Source organism: Labrus bergylta, chromosome 17 (genome assembly GCF_963930695.1).
Source record: "Labrus bergylta chromosome 17, fLabBer1.1, whole genome shotgun sequence".
NCBI classification, from domain to species: domain Eukaryota; kingdom Metazoa; phylum Chordata; class Actinopteri; order Labriformes; family Labridae; genus Labrus; species Labrus bergylta.
The window spans coordinates 22,073,647-22,094,288 of NC_089211.1; the positions used below are offsets into that span (position 1 = coordinate 22,073,647).

Consider the following 20,642-nt stretch of genomic DNA (forward strand, 5'->3'; position numbering starts at 1 on the left):
AAGCATGAACGCAGTTTAAATACGTCTATTTGCATACATGAGCTGCCAGTCGTTGCTACTGAAAAAACAAGCTGCACACACACACACACACACACACAGACACACAGGATGAGGAAATGAAGCAACTGGAGTGACTTCACTCCTTTATTGCTTTGCGAATAGCAGTGTGCCGAGAACAGAGCCCTTTGCCCTGAGAGATATCAGCTTAGACCTGGCCTGCATCCGAATCAGCTGATGGTAAGAACCGAGACTAAAGAGACGCTTTAAAATGATGTGTTGCTTTTGGAAAATGTAAAAACCTAAGGTCAGGATGATCTGCTGATATTTCTGTACTTGTGTGAATGTGCGCCATGAAAAGCAGGAAATGAAAGTATTGCTTGTTGATGTTCAGAGTAAATCCAGTTCTGTGTGGCGTTGGTACTCTCGCTTTAGTGAGGCCAATGAGACTTTGATTGAGGCAGCAGGTTAGTTAATGTGTAACACGGTAAAGGTGCAACCTTCAGCAGACATTCAGCTCGTACTGTTTGACTGAAACAGTTAGAAGAAGACCAGATCTCTGTGTTTGTTTGTAAAGCTTTTCAACAGGACTTTGTTGAGGTTTTTTAATTCTTTATATGAAGTTGATTAGCTGGTTGTGACCGTGAGAGTGCTGCTATGGTAAGTGTTGTACTTTTAATGCATTTTAAATAAAGCTTTAATCTGTGACACAGGCCCTTTTAGGTGTTATCTCTGTTGATTTCCTCTCTGATCTTTAATCCTCAATGATTCTGTACATGTCTGTCCGTGTTTGTTAAGCACGTTCACGTCGAAACAGGAGGGTTAAAGGTTTTCATGTGACTCTCACACCGGCTGCTTTCACTGCTGAGAAAGCATCTCTTTTCCTGTTAACTCTACAGGAAGTGAGGTTTGGTCATTGAAAATAATGACTGTTGAAACAGACGTTATTCCTCAAACATTTGACTTTTCTCTGTCAGTGTTGTATTCATTTATAATTCATAATATACTCTGTTTGTGTCACCAGCACTCAGCACTCAGCACGAACAACATGACAGATACTTTGATCTAAATCCGATAGGCCGACAGAATAATGGATGGTATCTCCTATTTATCACACTGTCCTCCTTTTTTTGAATGTACAAAATAACTTATCTTGGTGTCTGACAAATTATTTAGCTTCATGCTTTTCATTAATTTGATGTATTTCCTGTTTTTCTGTATGATTGCTTGTTTCTTCTTCATTTCTCGTTTCACATGTTCTACACAATTTTAAATCATTGAACTTTTTTTTAATTATGTTATGGAAGGCATCTCGCGACCTCCCTCTCAGTTTTCTCACGACCCCCCCAGTGGGTCCCAACCCCCACTTTGGGAACCACTGGGATATGATATGATACTATATGATATGATATGATATGTGTATCCTGCATGGTTTATGTATTTTCACCTGTGGCTACTTTCCTGTCTTCATCATTTCCGTCATGATATTTCTATTTGTAGCTTTTAACAACGTTTGAATTTGGGTTTTTTTGAGGACAATGGATGAAAATTTGCCTTTTGTCTAACTCTGGCATATTTACAGAAATGTTTATTAATATGCACTGTCCCTGTAAAATAAAGAATAAATACAATAAATAGATATATAATATAGGATACGATACGTAGGATATAAGATAAAATAGGATACTATATGATGCGATAAAATACATCGGATATGATACTATATGTAGAATATGTGGAATAGGATACTAAGTGATTTAAGACGATACAAAGGATAGGGCGATACAATTAGATTGGATATGAATAATATGACAACATAATACGAAATAATGCACTTTATTGTCCCCTTGGATAAACATGTCTTGGACTCCTGAGCAGCAGAATCAATAAACAAACACCAGTACATGTGCAGTATGGGTTATGTACAATGACCTTTGACCTGCTCTTTTGTAAAGATAACATTTGTTATGAATGTGTGCTATACAAATCAAGATTGTTTGATTGAACAGAAACGATGATCCACATGTAAACATGGAAGCACCGATGTAAAAAAACAAACATTTTCATTACTATCTAACTGAAACGTTTCACAGTCATTAACATATACAAGGTCTTTTTTATAAGTAGGCTACTCTTCCCCCTCCACTTTTCCACTCGAGCTTCTCTAACAAGTGTATTTTCACAAATGTTGAGTCAATGAGAAGGGCGTTTTCTTATGAAGCAGACTTGAGTAAGATATACACCGTTCAATATCTTCATTTTCGGCTCCTCAGGCTGACTCATACCCTCAGGCGCCGGCCTCCGGCTCGGCCGCCAAACTGGACCATGTGCAGGGTCAGGTGAACGAGGTGAAGGTTATCCTGTCAGACAACATCAGCAAAGTTCTGGAGAGAGGAGACCGGTTAGACGATCTGATGGGCAAGACTGACGACCTGCAGGCGTCTGTGAGTACCTCCTGTTCATGACTTCAATTCTTATAAATGACCCATTAAAACAACAAGGGCGTCAGCTTTATGTGAGATCGTTAACTATGAGGTGTCATCAGAGGTGCTGCTTGTTGACTATTTTTAAACTCACAAGAGTAAAGCTGTCTCGAACCTTTCTGACAGTCCTGTAGACGAGTTCATCATAAAGGTATTTCTCCTTTAAATATCAAACATCTGTTTAAGGACAAAATGACAAACGTTTTTAAAAGGCAAAACTTGGAAATCGTTCAACAGAGGAAACACTATCACTATCTGACGACCCTCACAAGTCTTACCTAAGGACTCTTTATAGTAACCTAACCTCTAGTTTTTGAACCAGTGGTCTAAACTACCTGAATGAAAATAATTAAAAAGACTTTCCACCTCTCCTCTGTAATGAAGAAGTGTAGGACTGAAGGAGCCTTTCGGAGGAGAGGTGAAACATCTTCAAGATTTTCAACCAAGTCCAGCTACCTTTGGATCACGCTTCAAACTGACTTATTGAATAGTTTTCTTAAATTTTTGTCCTCTGTAATCCAGCCTGAAACCAGCCTTCTGCTGCAATCAGGATAATCCAGATTTTATTTTGGGATTCAAGTCATCCATTTTCCTCTGAAAAGTTTTTTTAAAACAATATAAACCTGATATTTTATCCAGTTAATAAAACAGATTGGATTACCAGATTTTACCAGATTACGTTATGTTTTCTTTGAACAACTTGATTTCAAGATTTGATACTATTTCATAGCTTTAGTCATGTTGAATTTCAAAGTCTTCTGGATTACCTGATCTTGAATGTAAGTGCATTACCAAATCCTGATCACTCTTATCCAGGTTAAACCTTTAGAACAACAGGACCCCAAAACCGTCAAAAGACCTTAAAGGGGACATGTTATTAAAAATCCTCTTCTACTGTGTTTTTGAACATATATTTGGCTAACCTGAGTGTCTACAGACCCACAAAATGTGAAATAAATCCATCCAGTCCTTTATTTGTGGTCTGCATAAGTCTTACAACACCGAGAAAAATGCTCCGTTTCAAATGTGCTCTCCTTGTGATGTCACAGTGGGATTCTGGTAAAAAAGAGAAATCCCCTCCCCTCCACTGATATCTCCACCCATGGACTCCACCCCCAGCCTAGAGAAAAACTCTTGCACATGTCGTCCATTTTTATTCTCACTACAGAGGAGTGATGTCTACGGGGAAAACTCAGGGGGGCTCATTGCATTTAAAGAGACACACGCACCAAAACGGAGCGTTCTGAGAGAGCTGGTTTATACAGGGTCACAAACCTCCTCTGGTGCTTGATTCATGTTATATGATTGTTTGAAAAAGGTGGAGAAGGGGGATCATATGTCCTCTTAAAAAAGGTCTAGTGTCCCTTCAGGTAAAAGAGGAATCTGAAAACATCTTCCGTCACTTGATATTATTTTTTTCCCTTCCCTCCCTTCAGGCCGACTCATTCCAAAGAACGTCCACGCGGGTTGCCAGGAAATACTGGTGGAAAAACATAAAGATGATAATCATCATCTGTGTGGTCGTTCTCATCATCCTCATCCTCATCATCCTCGCCGCCACAGGGGTGATTTAAGCGATCACCGTTCGCTCGTTCACCAACTCAGGACTCAACGTTTTTATTTTAATTCAATGTTATCTTCAACTTGAGTGTATTTGATCATGTCAACAGGTCTCACATTTCAAGATAAATATATTTGTGTACATTTTGAAGCAGACGTGATTTTGTTGCGTCTGGAGGTTTTATTGATTAGGTTTCTTTTTGTCCAGCGCTGATGTCGTGAAAATCTACTTGTTGAAATCTTGGCTGAAATGTTTCCTGAAACACTCCACACTGATATTTGATATTTCACAAAGGATCACAAACTCAATTAGTATTTTATTGTTTTTATTGTTGCATTTCTTATTGTTTAATTACCTGTGTGTATATATATATATGTATATATATATATATATATATATATATACATATATATATATATATATATACTGAATGTTGTCAAACTCTGTAATAACATGTGTATCATATGACTGATGGCTATGATGGGGAGGATAAATAGCGACAAAGCGTTTGTTTTTTTTTTGTTTTTTTTGCTACCACATTTTTGTATATATATATATATATGTGTGTGACCTCCCCTCCCCTCCCCCCAATTAGTCTATGATTTCCGTTTATGGAATAAATGAAGCAATTCACAAGAAGCATATAAGAACAATAAATACAAAAACATGAAGGATGAAGAACGCAAACTGCAGGAGTCTAAATAAATGCAGAACACCCCAAAGAATCCAAAACGATTTAGAGACACAACGAATACTTCGGTAAGTTTAGAGGACAAATGTTTCGTAGGTCAAAGTGCTCCTCGTTTATTTTCTTACGATCTGCTTAGAGATCTTTGCTGGATACCATCATCTGTGTGTGGCCAACGCTGTCTTTTATCACTCTGACACCTGTGGAAAACAAACAGAAACACACGAGTTATAGACGAACGACTCCCAAGGTTTCACTCTAAAATAAAATAAAAAAGTATAGGAATCCCCCGTGTTTATTATGTCCAATGTAAAAGCAAAAAGCAAACTGAGGAGAATTATTTTACAGTTAAAAAAAAAATTATTAGTTAGTCCATAAGCTAGAAATCCTGAAGTGCAATAAATTGAAGACGTCAAAATTACTAAATGGAAGAAACCTTCAATTGGTCAAAAATTAAAATACACATTTAAAGAAAAGCATTACATGCAAATTACGGGAGATGTAGCGACACTCTGATTCTTCTTTGTTTTACATCAAAAAAAGGTTATAAGAGGAAAAATTGTTACAAGAAAATTAACAAATGAGGAGTCTCTTCCATCGCTGTCAGTAACACAGAACAGAGCAAATACATGTACACAAAGTAAAAGCACTTTATCCCCCAACACGGTAGCATCCAGGTTTTAGCTCATGGACTACTGGCTACAAGAGCTAAATAAAGAAACAAGCGTTTAAGATTAAGATTAGGAATGCATGTGTATATTAACAACTGGAAAGTCCAGAGAAAGCTGTACGTATCCTTTGAAAAGCAAATAGTTAATTGTATTCATTTTATTTACAGATTACTTGTGGGGGGGAGTAAGGGCCTGTAAAAAATGACAATTACATGTGTATATTTTACGTTTTACATTAACAACAGTTTCAAACAACTTAAAAATGGAAAGAAAGATGACAAAGCTGGACGTGTCCCATATTGATTTTTTTTTAGATTAGAAATGCTGATACAGGATGTTGTAAGACCATACCAAATGGCAGCATTCGAGAGCGTATGCTTCTCGTACCCGGTCCGCATTGAGCGGGCCCTGAGAGTATCTGGGAGTCAGCTCATGGCCTGCAAGGAAGCTCCGCTGGCAGGTACAAACAAGGTATGTCAGAGTTAGGAGACAACATACTTCCTTTTCTGTTTCCTTGCACATCCTTAACTTTGGCAACTGTAGTAGCAGTACTTTACCTGTTAACTTTACAGTTTAAAAAAAAGAAGAAAAAAAAAAAACGAAGGTGCAAAAGAGGCAGCAGAAGGCCGGCTGTTAAAATAAATCACCACAAAGAGTGTAGCCTCTATGTTACCACTACTGTAAGGAAATTTACAAGAACAAATTACACATAATGTTACCAAAAAACACCAAAGTCAATAGATCTACTTTTTAAGTTTACGGTAAGTGGAGTATTTCTGTCTTTACATACCTACTTGAAGAAGAGGTTTTCACTCTTTAATACGGCTTGTAACTGTTGGTGTGACCACCACGCCGTGGCGACTTGCCATATCCACCAGATTGATCTACAGGTGTGGCACAAAATTTAATTTCAGACAATTTTATGGTTGAAAAAAATAAATGAAATAATTGACATGAAACTGAAGCGTATCAGGGTGTTTTATTGAAGGGTTTTCTTACTGTTGTAGTCACCATATCCATAATAGTTGTTGTAACCAGGGTAGTCATAGCCACCATATCCTCCATAGCCTTGATTACTGTAACCATAATTGTCATAATTGCCATAGCCTTGATTCCAGTAGTTGCCGTAACCCTGGTTCCAATTCTGATTGGGACCTGAAATTCAACAGGATTTAAATTTAATCACATTTCATCAACACATCACCTCACATCTGTTTCACTTCACCTAAAACTGCAAATTAAAAATCGACAGAGGCTCTCTTCATGTTGCTCTCTCTTGAAGAGTTTATCGTCTATTTTTAATAGAATGGGACCGTTTATTAATAATTGGACATGATGCTGTATTCGAGAACACATTAAACTAGTGATTAAACTTGTTAGGAAAATGTTTATTGAAGTCATAAGTCCAGTTTCCAAGAAGGCTCATTTTCTCAGACTTCTTTGCAATGGTTTAGTCGCCCCCTGCTGGCCTTTAGAGGGAATGCATTTTGAAGCCACTTCTGCCTGGCTTCACACTTCACACCAGGAGGCTACATCACCTTTTTTTTTTTTTTTTTTAAACAGTCTCTGGTTATCACAGCAGAACAGGAATATCAGTGAACCAAAAAAATGTAAGTGGAGGTTTTATGGGGGGGGGGGGGGGGGGGGCATGTACCAGACCAACAGTAACATAATGAGCCCTTGGTATACTTTTAACCCATTTAGATAACATCAGTACTGTGCTTACGTCTTAGGCCACCATTAGCTTTGTCGTTTTAGCAAAGTTTTAAAGAACGTCTGTATTTAGTAGTCAGTCTCTTTATTAAGAAAAAAAAAAAAAACAGAAATTACATTCAACATGTACACTCACACACACACATACACAAAGAAAAACACATTTCAGAACAACCTGGCTTCTACAGGCCAAAGTCAATATTGAGTGTGGCTGCCCTTTGCACTTTCCACATCTTGCGTTCTTATGGAAAGACTGTCTTGAGTAATCTTTATTACACCAGGTTTTCACCACACATACCACAGTTCTTCTTTAGAGTGGGCCTGTCTGTTATTACGTTATCTTTCCAGGTGATCCCATGCTGCTTTCATAAAGTTCAGGTCTGACTGTCGGTGTGTTATCAGCGGTTGTCTCTCCAAAGGCGGTGGTGTTTGGGATCACCGAGGCTGCTTACACCTTGCATTAACATCCGTCCTGGGCGATCTGACAACCAGCTGACAGCACTGGAGTACAGGCGTTTTACACTTTGCATTAACGATGTATTTCAAGCGCTCTCGCGTCATCTCAATATCAAAAGGACTGAATGAGTCATTGTTTACACCCGATTGGAGGCAGCACTGTTCTCCCAGTTAAGCGGGCGGTCCTCAATGCATCAGCGTTTACACTACCAAACCATTGTGGACAAATGCGTGCAAGACCTACTCAGGACACTTTGGGTTGTGTTCACATCTAATGTTAACGTAATCCACTTGTTATCAGAGATCACCCAGGACGGATGATGTAAGGTGTAAAGAGCCTCATCGACACTACAGACATGCAACCCCAAACCATGACAGACCCCCTCCCCCCCCCCCCACCACCATGTTTCACTGAAGGCAGCGAGCACTCATTCTTCCATCTCTTCTTCTCACACATCGTCGACACTGGACCCAAAAAATGTCAAACTTGGATTCATTACTCGATTATCCATTTTCTTTCCAACCTTTGTAAGCGTTTGCATAACTTTTCACCCTTCTGAAAAAAGCTGCTTCTTGGGTGCTAACCCTTCCAACAAAGACACTTCCTGTTCAAGCTTCTTCGGACCGTCGAAGGGTTGCACTCGGCATCCTTATCGCACGATGAGCCGGATCCTCGCTGAAGTTCTTCTGGACTCTCAAAAAGAAACTCTGAGAAAACTTCTCACCACATGTTGAGAGTCTTCAAGTCAAAATATTGGACTTCCACTTATTTCCCTTTGAGAGTGGCCGTGCCGAGTCAATGTCCGTCAAAGTTCTGTGACGTTTAACACTTTGAAAGCAATGATGTGATGAAAGTTTATCTTACACCAAAACCATGAATCTAATGGTGGCCTAAGTCTTTTTGCAGAGTACTGTGTATTCCCTCCCAAAACAATCCAACCCTATTCTTCTATCAAATTCATGTTTTCATCATAAAGAAGAAGATTTGATGCGTTCTTGTGTGTCTTCTTAACCAATTAAATCACGACATCAAGCCATCAATCATATTTAAATTTGTCGGTTAGCTAGCGACAGCCACTTTTTAACATTTAACTCCAACAGCTCTCAATGAAAAGTCCAACCTGCCGGTCCTATTTAACTCTGAAACAAGTTCAAGCAGCTAGTTAATATCAACATTTAGTTTCATCTCAACTCTACAGAAACAAATAAGATATGATTAAATAGGTCCAACATCATAATCTCTTATCTTTGTATTTATGTGTCATAATCTGCTGTTTAGTAAACATTACTTTATTTAGCTCTTTACATGTAACACGAACACGTTCTTCACTTACCGCCACCTCTTCCTCGAGACCTGGATGAGTATCCGCCTCGGCCTCCCCAGTACTGCTGCTGCTGGTACTGCTCCTTGGACATGGCCACTTTTATTTCACACTGAAGAAACACGGACGATGTAGATTTATTTACTGAGTGATCGTCTGTCACGCCCAAACAATAACCAGGTTTTTAAGAAAATGTGAAATGTAAAGGAAGAAGCCCGTACCTTGCTGAGTCCGATATTGTGGTACTTCTTCTCCATGATCAGCTTAACTGGCTCCTCCTCTTTGAAGGTGATGAAGCAGAAGCCTCTCCGCTTGTTTGTCTTGTTCTCCATGGGGAGTTCGATTGACTCCAGCTGTTTGATTAAATGATGTTAATAAAAGGACGGGGTACATGTTCATTAAAGCTCACAGTCGCACACATAAAGAAAGACGTTCACCTCTCCGAAGGCACCAAAGTACTCTCTGACTTTCTCCTCAGGAGTGTCTGGAGAGAGACCGCCGACAAAGATCTTCTTCACCGGCTCCTTACTCTTCATGGCCTTGGCTTTTTTGGGGTCAATGACCTTTCCATTCAGTTTGTGCTCCTTCTGCAAGGCGACCTGCACAACAAAACACACGACGAGTAAAAGCAGGGTCACACTGAAAGATCAGAACTTCTTGATTCAACTTTGTGTTTATTGTTTTTGTACCAAAACACCAACTCAGAGTCTTTATGTGTGTGAATTAACTCTGCACTATCTGCTTTTTAAAACATTGCTGTACATATATAAACAACACGACTTCAGAATGTCAACACTTTTTTATATTCAGGTCTAATTACAGATTTTTTTCCCTCAACTGTTAATAGGTTCTTGTTTAAATCTCACATGTATTTTTATCCCTGCACGGGTCATGTACATTTCTTGTATAAGTCTATTTTTAATTGCACAGTTTAAGTTTGATTTGTAACAAATGTTTCATGTCATGTCTTTGTAACCTGCTACTGGATGCTTTGAATTTCCCTCGGGATCAATAAAATATCTATCTATCTATCTATCTATCTATCTATCTATCTATCTAATGTGCTTGTCAATAAACCAGATTCTGTTTTTAGTTGCATTTTAATTCAGACATTCGGGTTTTTAATTCCATGTTTTTTCTCATTTATCATGTTATAATAATATAATAATAATCATAGGACCAGGCACTTAGTTTCTTTGGAATCAGCGAGGTTGGAACAGATTCTGAAAACATATATTTGTTATATCTGACAGCTTCTTTTTCCACGTTATGCTTACAGCAGCATGAAGCTTGGTTAGTGCTTCATGCACATCATGTAACCACGGCGTATTGCAGCCGGATAATACTCGGCATGGAAAACTCTACAGACTGAATTAAAACTCCCTGAACTTATTCCACATGGAGATTTCCGTTCCATCTCGAGGGACAGACGGCGGGAGACCATTGAACAGCGCCTGTGTTTTTAAAACCTTAAATCGTTTGTTTTTATTGTTGCGTCACAGCTCACACACTTTCTTTTTCTTTTTTATTGAAAGCACTATGTTTGTTAATCTGTACTGTCACTGTTCTTTTAGCATGACATGGGGCGGCAGTAGCTCAGTCTGCAGAGGGTCGCCGGTTCAAGTCCCGGTGCGCGGACCAAATATGGAAGTTGGTCTGGTAGCCGGAGAGGTGCCAGATCGCTTCCTGAGCAAGGCACCAAACACCCTCCAGAGCGCCCGCTGTGGGCCGCTCCGTCACCCTGACATCTCTCCATCAATGCATGACCACATGATCCTGTTTGTGCATGTGTGTGTGTGTGTGTGTGTTGCATTTACACCCCCCCCCTTTGTGGAAGAGATCCTGACCTCAACGGGTTCTTTATCTGTTACAATGACATGAGCCTGTGTTTTTAAAACCTTAAACTGTTTGTTTTTATTGTTGCGTCACAGCTCCCACACTTGAAAACACTATGTTTGTTAATCTGTACTGTCATGTTGCTGCTGACCTCTTGGCCTCTCTTTTCCCTTTGTGGAAGAGATCCTGACCTCAACGGGTTCTTGATCTGCTTAAATAAAAAGGTTAAATAAATACCTTCTCAACACTCTCAGGATCTTTGAAGAGCACAAAGCCAAAGCCCCTTGAACGACCGGTCATGGGGTCCAGCTTTAACGTGCAGTCTACGACCTCTCCATACTTGGAAAAGTAGTCTTTCAGGTCCTTCTTGGTGGTGTCCCAGCTGAGTCCTCCTACGAACATCTTCCTGTCAAAATTGAAGGCGACAACTGAGAAAGCAGCACTTTGGTTTTTTTTGTGTGTGTGTGTGTACAAACGCAGCTGTGTGACACCTGGATGGCAGCATTAAAAGAAGAAGAAGAAGAAACCGTACCCCTCGTCCTCCTCGTTTTTACTGGCGTCGATCCTTGATCCCTCGGCCTCGCCCCCCATCAGGCCACAGTCCCCGGCCGCAGACATCGGGTCATCACTGTTTGCTTCTCCGTCTTCTTCCATTCTCATCATGGCTGTGTCTTCGCTGAATTCATAATCTTCCGACATGTTTCTTGTTTTTGTTTTTACCTTTTCACGGTTCCAGCTGAAGTTCTCCAAAAAGAATAAAATCACCTCCAGCTACGTCAGAAGCAGCTAAGTTAGTTAGCTTTGTGTGTGTGTGTGTGTGTGTGTGGGAAATGTTCCTCTATAACTCTGAAGGTTTACAAAGAGTCACGTTAGTTTGAGTAAATGGAATTGATGTCTATGTTTCGGCCGAATGTGTTGCAGTAAGGCAGAATTTGGTGTCGCTAGCTGCGATTTGAGAGTAGATTTTTTTTTTTTTTTTTGGGGCTTCAGTTTGTTTTCATCGCAGCCTCTTTTCCTTTTACTTCTTCTTCTTCTGTTTTTTTAGGTTTAATGGCGGTCGGCAAAACAACGGATTCGTGCATTTCCGCCACCTACCGGTATGGAGTTTGGATCGGAATAAGATTAAGATTAAAATAATCCTTTATTTATCCCACAGCGGGGAAATTTACAGTGTTACAGCAGCAAAGTGAACACAGTACAATATTAAATAAAATAAAAAAAAATTAAGAATGTACAAAAAAATAGATACTAAAAATAGATTTTGAAAAATGAAAAAAAGAAAAATAATAAAAAATAAATAATAATAATATATCTAATTATATATATACTTTTCTACAAATAAATTAAATAAATTAAAAACAATTATTTAAATAAATTAATGAAAAATTATATCTCCTCAATCTTTTCAGTTTTTCTAAGTTGCCGAAATAAAAATCTATAACATTTATTCTCAGAGTTTCTATGTAGAACGTGTATTATATTACAGTATTATTTATTTATTTATTTATTTATTTATTTATTTATTTATTTATTTATTTATTTATTATTTTATTATTTCATTACATTATTATTGTCTCTGCATTGCTGTGGTACAACACTGCCTCTCTTCTCTGCTGTTTACATTACTTTCTGCTATTTTATCACACAAAGTCACTTTAATCATCACTTGTCACTTTATCTTGTCATTCCTTTCACACACTGTCTCAACTCCCTGCAACTTCATCATTCATTTTATACTTGTATATACCCCCTATTTTTATTTTTATTTATCTTATCTAATCTATTCTGTTTAATGTGTATTTTGTATTTTGAACCTTACTTGTCTGTGCTGCTGTAACGCCCGAATTTCCCCTCTGGGGATCAATAAAGTACTTTCCTATCCTATCCTTAACTTACTTCTATTATAGCTGTATATTTGTAAAATTGATGTTTTTAATTTAAATTTTATCGATTCATTGTTACTTTGTTGTGCATTTTTATCTCTGCTTTTTAATAGGACCTTGAGTGTTTTTGAAACGTGCCAGTAAACAAAATGTATTATTATAACTACATTTATTATTATTATTATTATTATTATTATTATTAGATCAGGATATAATTTTGAGATATGACAATCTGTGATTAGCACTGCCGAGATTCATATGTACACCTTTTTATGTGTTGTTGGTTGTTTCTTTGCCTTGTCTTGAGATTAATATATATATACTGATTTTTTGGTGTATGTTAAATGCTGAAAAACAATTTTAAAATGTTCTCTTAATGATGTGTTTTGAATCAGCTGTCTTCTTTAAACAGCATATTCCTGACAGTGTAGTATAACATGTTCCACTGTGTCCTCTTGTCCACAGTATTCACATCTAACTTACTATGTTTAGCTTTTTTAAAATAATGTGGTAATCCAGCATGTTCAAATCTTAGTCTAGATATTATTGTTTCCTTTTCTACTATTTATTTTTTGCATTTCACCAACCTTCATTTCTTCCTTTGCCTTTATTAATTTAGGCTATGTATAATATTTAAAAATGTAAATATCCCTCTGTATTTTTGTTCAATAATTTTTTGTCCAAATATTATTTTACATTTTCTATTTAAATTCTAAAATGATAATAAAACAACCAGAAAATAACATAAAAAAAATAAAACATCGCGACTTCTTCTACGGTCGCGGTAGCACAATCACGCTCATCAGCGCCACCTATCGACCGGCAGGTTGCACTTACAGCTCTGAGCCATGTGTGCTGCTCACTTCCAGTCCAGTAGCTCCGAGGTGATGGCGAGTGTAGCTAGATGGTAGCTAACAGGTAACCCAGGTGGTACGTTTCTTAGCGTTTGGATTAACCTACTCTACTGTCAGCTGTCCCGTGAAAGTCTGCCGGCGAGGAACAACTCTGTCCCCCTTTTTTATTTACACACTGCAGCTAATTAAAGCTAACGCCAGCTAGCTGACCAGCTGCAGACTCTCCTTAAAAATGGCCACTGTTTCAGTCCCTGCACGTACCAGTGCACTCTTGCTGGATATTGAAGGAACAACCACGCCAATCACATTTGTTAAGGTATGCTGTTTTACATGTTTTTGTTTTAGCGGTGGCATGCTTGGTCTTTTTAATAGCATTGTTAGCTTCTATGCAACGCTTTCCTGCTGTCATGCTAGCTTCCTGCAGCCTGTCACCAGGAGTAGTCAGCTTAAGTAGCTCAATTACACGGTGTTTGACTGTTACAACCCTCAACCGAAGTCAGGTTATACCTCTTCTTATTTATTTTTCATGCTTACACACGTTTTGAGTCATTTCTTTAATTATTTTCTGCTTTAATTGTAAATTACGATTTTTTATTTTTCCACACTGTCTTAAGAAACAGACCATATGTTGCGTTCAAGTGATATCCAAGTAATCGGGATTTAACATGTTATTAACGTTGACGTTAGCGTTTAAGTCATCCTAAAAAAGTAAATAGAGGTGGGAAAATCTGAAGTATACTTTTATGAAAGCTAATGTTTCGTAAGAAGGGAAGTGCCTGAACACAACAACAACAATAATACAGCTTTATCTATATGGCACCTTGAAAAACACAGGTCTTAAAATTGCTTTGAAATACATCGAAAGCATACAAAGAATTAAGCAAATAGAGGAAAAAAAATCGAAACCACAACAACAAAACTATGGAGGACGAGATCTGACAGAAGTATAAATAAATACTGGAATAAATAAATAAAAGAATGAATAAATAAATAAAAACTGGTAAATAAATGGGACATAAATAATTAAATGTCTTGAATTTATTTCTACATTTATTTATTTCTACATTTATTTATTTCCATATTTATTTATTTCTACATTATTTCTACATTTATTTATTTGCACATTTATTTATTTATACATTTATGTATTTCAATATTTATTTATTTATACATTTCTGTGAATAATCTATAAATAAATGTAGAAATAAATTTAAGACATTTAATTATTTATGTCTCATTTATTTACCAGTTTTTATTTATCTATTCACGCATTTAATTATTGATTTATTGATTTATTTATACTTCTGTCAGATCTCGTCCTCCATACAAAACAAGTCTACAGCAAAATAACCGCTGCAACAAAATACTCAACAGACATATTTAACCCAACCATCATAAGAACAAACATGAAGAATAATCGGCACCACAACAGTGTTTGACACAAAGTAATACAACCTGATTGTATCAGTAATCCTCAATAGTGGATTTTATTATAACCCGCACAAACCATTTTGAATCACACAGCTGTTATGAGTTATCAAAAGACACATTACTCATCGTTTCCAAATGTCCCATATGCTGTGAACGCCCCATAATATAATGCAATAGAATAGGACATCTGGGCTTCATACTCAAACTGATGCAATGTCATAGAAAGAAGCTGAGTACATTTTTCATTTAGAGTTCGTAAGCAAATGCAAAGCAGTACTTTGTCTGTCTTAATTGTGTTACATATATTTTTTCTCTCTGTGTAAGTAGCCTCTAACACATCTAATGACTCAACGTTTTCTCTTTCAGGATGTATTATTTCCATACATCAGGGAGCATCTTGAAGATTATTTGTCCTCCCACTGGGAAGAAGACGAGTGCAAACAAGATGTTCATCTCCTAAAGAAACAGGTAAAGGAGGGCGGAGTTGCCGGGAAGAGGGTGTGCAGTTATACCAAGATGGTCATGCAAAATGTTTTTTTCTATAAAAGTCTTAAAATTACTTTTTTTTTTTGGGCCCAAATTGGTCGTAAATAAAAAAAAATCCTTTATTCTTTCTGTTTTTTTTTTTTAAACATGTCAAATATCATTAATGGCTACAAAAAGGCCAGACTCAGTATTTCGACAAAAGATGACACAAAACATGCGGTAATGCTGCGTTCAATGAGACATGTGATTGTTGCTGCAGATTGAAGAGGACATGAGACAGCATCGTTCGTGTCCTGTCCACACCGTGGATCAGACGGTCCACACAGACGAGGAAAAGGCCATCAGAGAAGTGGTGGATAATGTGCTGTGGCAGATGGCAGCGGACAGGAAGTCCACAGCACTCAAACAGCTCCAGGGTCACATGTGGAGAGCGGCTTATTCTTCAGGGAGAATCAAAGGCGAGTAAGTACAATGGTCCTTTTCCTCACTTTGTGATTCAGACAGATGCTTTTGTGATTTGGCAAGGTTTCCAGAAACATTAACGATATGAATAATTAACGTGCCTGGAAATGTCATCCACAAGGAATGTTTGAAAACATCTTGGAAACATCAGTTATAACACACATACTGGAAAATAAAACCTCACATGATTGAGCTTGAATAGTGAGTTTTTGTCTTGTGCAGATATCTTAAAAGTTCAGGGAAGTATGTCAACACTGAACTTGTTGTTCAGTACTCTGCAGAGAAGTTTTCACTTGTAGGGGAGGCTGGTAATCCTGGGCGTGACTCCATTAGCCCTCCACATCAATGAAATATTAATAACCAAGATGTAAAACTCTAAAACACAGTCAGGTTGGTGGTGTTCAGTTGAATTGGCCCACATGGTGGTCATGTGACTGCACATTTCGAGCTGATAAAGTTAATTTATTTGTCTGTTGACAAACTGTAAATGTGCAAATAATCTAGGATCAATTAATAAATGATTTTAATTATTTCTCTCCTCACTATTATTGTTCTTTTTGCTTTATTATGTTCATTTTCTATTATTTTTATGTCAGTTTTATTTATGAAAAACCTTCCCCTGATACTCTTTAATTCCAGCCTGTGTTCATTTTTCATTTAAATGTATTAATAAAATGATTGGAATCATATTCATTTATAATTAAAGCAACACTCACCTGGAGTCTCACAGTTACTTATTGATTTTACCGTCATGACCAAAACTAATAACAAATGGATCCGAGTCTTTTTTGAACAATTTGAAATGGCGCTATATTTGATGTTTATGGACGTTAAGTTTATGCATCAATGTTTTAATTATTCATCAACAAAGATTGTTCTAATCATAATGTCTTTATGATCCATGTTTGAAATAGTTGTGAACACATGCTCTTGTTGCTCACAGGGTCTATCAGGATGTAGTTCCTTCCATCAAAAGATGGAGAGAAAAAGGACTCAAAGTGTTCATTTACTCCTCTGGAAGTGTGGAGGCTCAAAAACTTCTGTTTGGATACTCTGTCGAAGGAGACGTTTTAGATGTAAGTGACCCCAACTCTTCACTCACAATGTGACCCTTCCTCATTGGAAGATATTTTAATACAAACATACTAACCAGCTTCAACTTTGTACCATTATTCATGTCACTTTAAACCTCATTTTATTGGTTTAATTGTGTTAAAAACTCAGGCTCTTGGTGCTCTGACTAACAAGATGCTGTCATTAATCTTCTCAGTTATTCGACGGTCACTTCGACACCACTATAGGAGCTAAAGTAGAGAGTAAAAGCTATGAGAGGATTGCGGAGAGGATCGGCTGTCCACCTGAGGAGATCACATTCTTGACAGACGTCACTCGAGGTCAGTATGTTCGTAACATTCTGATTATAACCGTCTTGAAAAGTGGCCGAGATGTCTCACCTTTAATTCATAATTTCCACTCCACGAGTAAAGAGACTTTTCTGATCCCGTGACACCAACATTTCCAGTTTTGTTTTTTCTATTGAGGTATCTTTTCAGCTTTTGTCATAAAAGGCCGAATTGTAAAAACTTCCCCGCAAACTTTTATGAAACACAATCTTTCACGACTGTTCATGAAGGACTAATGGTGCTTTCACACTTGCACAAAACTCCACAAAACCTGAGCTGGCAAACACTTAAAGTTTTTATCACGACTTTTCCCAGAGTTTTTTCTGCCAGCACCCTGGTAAATTATTATCTGCTTGAAGTTGGGGTGAGCTGCATGTGTGAAAGCAGCAGGAGGTCTTCAGGAAAAGTCACCACCAGTGAGAGTTTGGGGATGATGACATATTATATCCAGCGTCTGGTACAATCTCCGTGCACTTAATGAAACCGCTTCATTTTGTTTTCTCTTTACCAGTTGTTCTTCTCCACTCTTTTGATGATCCTGAGAATATGCCGATCTACACGTAGCACTTATATACTTTAATTAAAAGAGGAAAATTCTCATTAAACTCGGTTGCATCGTTCATTTCACGTCTTATACTGCCTCCTGAGACGCTCCCCTCCGCTGTAAGGATTATGTGTGAACTAAGCAAGTCAGGAAGATTTCAGGGGCAGCCTGCCTGACATTGTGTAGAAATGATCAGGAGTGAATTTGTGAAAAAGACTCAAGACCACAAACTTTAAAACTACTGCACATCATCAGCATGTCAGCAATAGTATCATGTAAAAATAGCATTTGGTTTAAAGTTCCTCCTCACAAAGTTGCAAGTTGTTGTTGCCTTTGGGAGTTTCCATGTCAACAAACTTTTGTTTGCATTCAAAAAAAAAAAAAAAAAAACAACACATTGTGTTTATCCCTGAGGTCTGACAAACAGGTTGAGTCATTTTTTTATTTCCTTAGAAACGGCACACCAGTATGCATTTCCCTTTTATTCAGTTTCGTTTGTATTAATGTGTGGAAATCTCAACATTTATACTCTTGTCGTTGCAGAGGCTAAAGCTGCTGAAGAAGCCGGGGCTAATGTGGTGGTGGTGGTCCGTCCTGGAAACATGGAGCTGACGGATGAAGAGAGGGGTCACTATAACCTCATCACATCCTTTAGCCAACTTGAACTGTCGGGACGTGCTTAACACAGAGAGCATGGATTTTATTGATCTGTTCCATCTCTTCTCTACCCACAAACCCCTCCTCACACCTTACCCGTCACCTTTTTTCTGACTTTTTTTTTTGTTTATTCCACTTTGACCATTCAGGACGTGTATGCTGCTGGGACAACAGTCAGGCTACAGAAGTCCCAGCCTGTAGGACATTTATCACTATTGGTCTTTCAGGATGCCTTTCCTAGGAACCTCTCATGGACCTTTTCATGAATCTGCAAAGAAAAAGAAAAAAACCCTTCTCATGACCCTCAACGTTACTGTTTTAGACCAACCACAATTGGTATCCAGTTTTCAACCACTCCAATGTTAGTCCAAACTGTCCCTCTGTATGTGTGTGTGTTGTATTTGTCCCCATTTTCTAAGCATTTCCCAGTTGTGCCGTTTCCTCCCTCTAAAGACATGAAGTTTTATCCTGTGATAGAACCTTGTTGATGTTTTAGAAAGTAGAAACCACAGTAGAGATGTATCGAGAAATGGTGCTGCTGACAGAGAGTTCTCATTTCAGACTTTGTTTGAATGTCTTAATTGTACTCCCTCGCAGGTGAATGGTGTCTATTTAAATGTGCCATCCTTGTTGGTCATAATGTACTGTTGGTGTTGGAAAGTTACCTGATATAATTGCCAAAATCGATAATTTATGTGTGAAGCATAATTGCTATTGGTAATCTAAAAACTTCCAATAAATGCCTTGTCTCACACTTGTGTCTGTCTCCTTCTTCATTCAAAATATTAACGATCAACATTATTTTGTTCCCTAATCTTGTACATTTAAGATCTTAAGCTATAAATGTACAGCGCTAAACACAAAGGCAACCATCCTTAGTGGACTCATTTATACTTGCATGTTTTTCTGTTGTGAAATTCTACAATTCACTTAGCAGACTCTTTTATCCAAAGCGACGTACATCAGAGAGTAAGAACAACACAAGCAAGGATCTAGAAAAAAGGGAACAATGTCAGTAAGAGCAAACGATCAGCTTTGAGTCTGATTGGACACACAGGTGCTGACAGGAAGTGACCAGAGGCAAAGCACAACATTGAGGGCAGTTCTTGAGAGCTCTAATCAGTATAGAAACCATCTTATAAGTCGTCGTTATCAAACAAAAACCATCGTCATTACCATCATCATCATCAATAATATGGAGACCATCATCATTAAGTTAGTAGGTATTCATGAAAGAGCTGGGTCTTTAGCTTTTTCTTAAAGGTGCAGAGGGACTCTGTTGAGGGAAATGTTGAAATGTCAAAATATTAGGAGTTATTTTTATTCACTTTCTCGCTTAGATTTAGATTAAATTCAATTTTACTGTCTTAATTTGTAAAAACATAATTCAGGTGGTAGGATTTGTTATCTTTGGAACTAGCTAGCTGTTTGTCGTTTTCCCAATGTTTGCAGTCTTCATGTTTGACTACGCTAACTTGCTTCAGGCAGTAGCTTCATATTTACCATACAAACATTAGAGTAGCATCTTGAGACGTGATAATGGTCAGGTGTCAATCAAGTGCATTTCTCAAAATGTTAGCTTAGCATTAAACCACACACAGTTTGCCTGGCTCTTTCCAGAGGTAACAAAATTAACCAATCAGCCCCTCTTTAGCCTAATAAAAAAAAAAAGAAACAACCTATGATGATAATTTAAATGCTAAAAAATCTGATATTTGAAGAAATGTGTGGGCGTAACCAGATTATATTTTTCTTCTTTTCCCAGTCATCATGCTCCACCACCCAGCTGCTACTTCATCATCCAACCAAGTGTTAACAGGAGGAGATGGATAGCCTACCACTCGTTTGTCTGCCTGTCGAAGCTTAAAGTCCCTGTAAACCCAAAAAAAAAAAAAAATGTTTTTTAGTTTTTTATACAAAAGAAGAATGTATTATTAACCACTAGGCCAAATTTCAGCAACGAAAAAAACTTTTAAGTTTATCAAATTAAGCTTGAAAAACATGAAAAATGTAGCTGTTCTCGCTCCTCTGGGATGCAGTGGGCGTGTCCATGGAATGCGCCGAAGCCACGCCCACACAAATTAATGCACTAATACATTCTGCAAAGTTAGCTTAACTTAGAAGAAAGAAAGGAAACAATGAAACAGTTAGTTTGCCTATGTCCAAAGGTAATATCTTTCCAAAAGCACCTCTCA

The 20,642-nt window shown here is 37.7% G+C and overlaps 3 protein-coding genes across 4 annotated transcripts; 2 read left to right on the forward strand and 1 right to left on the reverse strand.

Annotated features, from left to right (window-relative positions):
• Positions 1–80: 80 nt before the first annotated feature.
• Positions 81–4,550, forward strand: si:ch73-234b20.5 (uncharacterized protein LOC449923 homolog). 2 transcript variants are annotated; one of them, XM_020648701.3, is made up of 3 exons: positions 81–237; positions 2,271–2,441; positions 3,917–4,550. In XM_020648701.3, the coding sequence occupies exons 1-3, from the start codon at positions 235–237 to the stop codon at positions 4,052–4,054; spliced, it is 312 nt and encodes a 103-aa protein (XP_020504357.1). In that variant the 5' UTR covers positions 81–234; the 3' UTR covers positions 4,055–4,550. The 2 variants fall into 2 exon arrangements, with proteins under 2 accessions (XP_020504357.1, XP_020504358.1); XM_020648702.3 differs by lacking the exon at positions 81–237 and adding an exon at positions 498–657.
• On the reverse strand, positions 4,404–11,759 carry hnrnpd (heterogeneous nuclear ribonucleoprotein D). The gene is made up of 7 exons (XM_020648696.3): positions 11,260–11,759; positions 10,965–11,133; positions 9,329–9,490; positions 9,113–9,244; positions 8,904–9,003; positions 6,400–6,555; positions 4,404–6,284 (listed from the first exon to the last, which is right to left on the reverse strand). Exons 1-7 carry the CDS (start codon positions 11,424–11,426, stop codon positions 6,217–6,219), a joined length of 954 nt encoding a protein of 317 aa, XP_020504352.1. The 5' UTR covers positions 11,427–11,759; the 3' UTR covers positions 4,404–6,216.
• Positions 11,760–13,435: 1,676 nt separating this feature from the next.
• On the forward strand, positions 13,436–19,201 carry enoph1 (enolase-phosphatase 1). The gene is made up of 6 exons (XM_020648672.3): positions 13,436–13,780; positions 15,262–15,363; positions 15,641–15,843; positions 16,787–16,919; positions 17,114–17,237; positions 18,334–19,201. The coding sequence occupies exons 1-6, from the start codon at positions 13,697–13,699 to the stop codon at positions 18,471–18,473; spliced, it is 786 nt and encodes a 261-aa protein (XP_020504328.1). The 5' UTR covers positions 13,436–13,696; the 3' UTR covers positions 18,474–19,201.
• Positions 19,202–20,642: the final 1,441 nt, after the last annotated feature.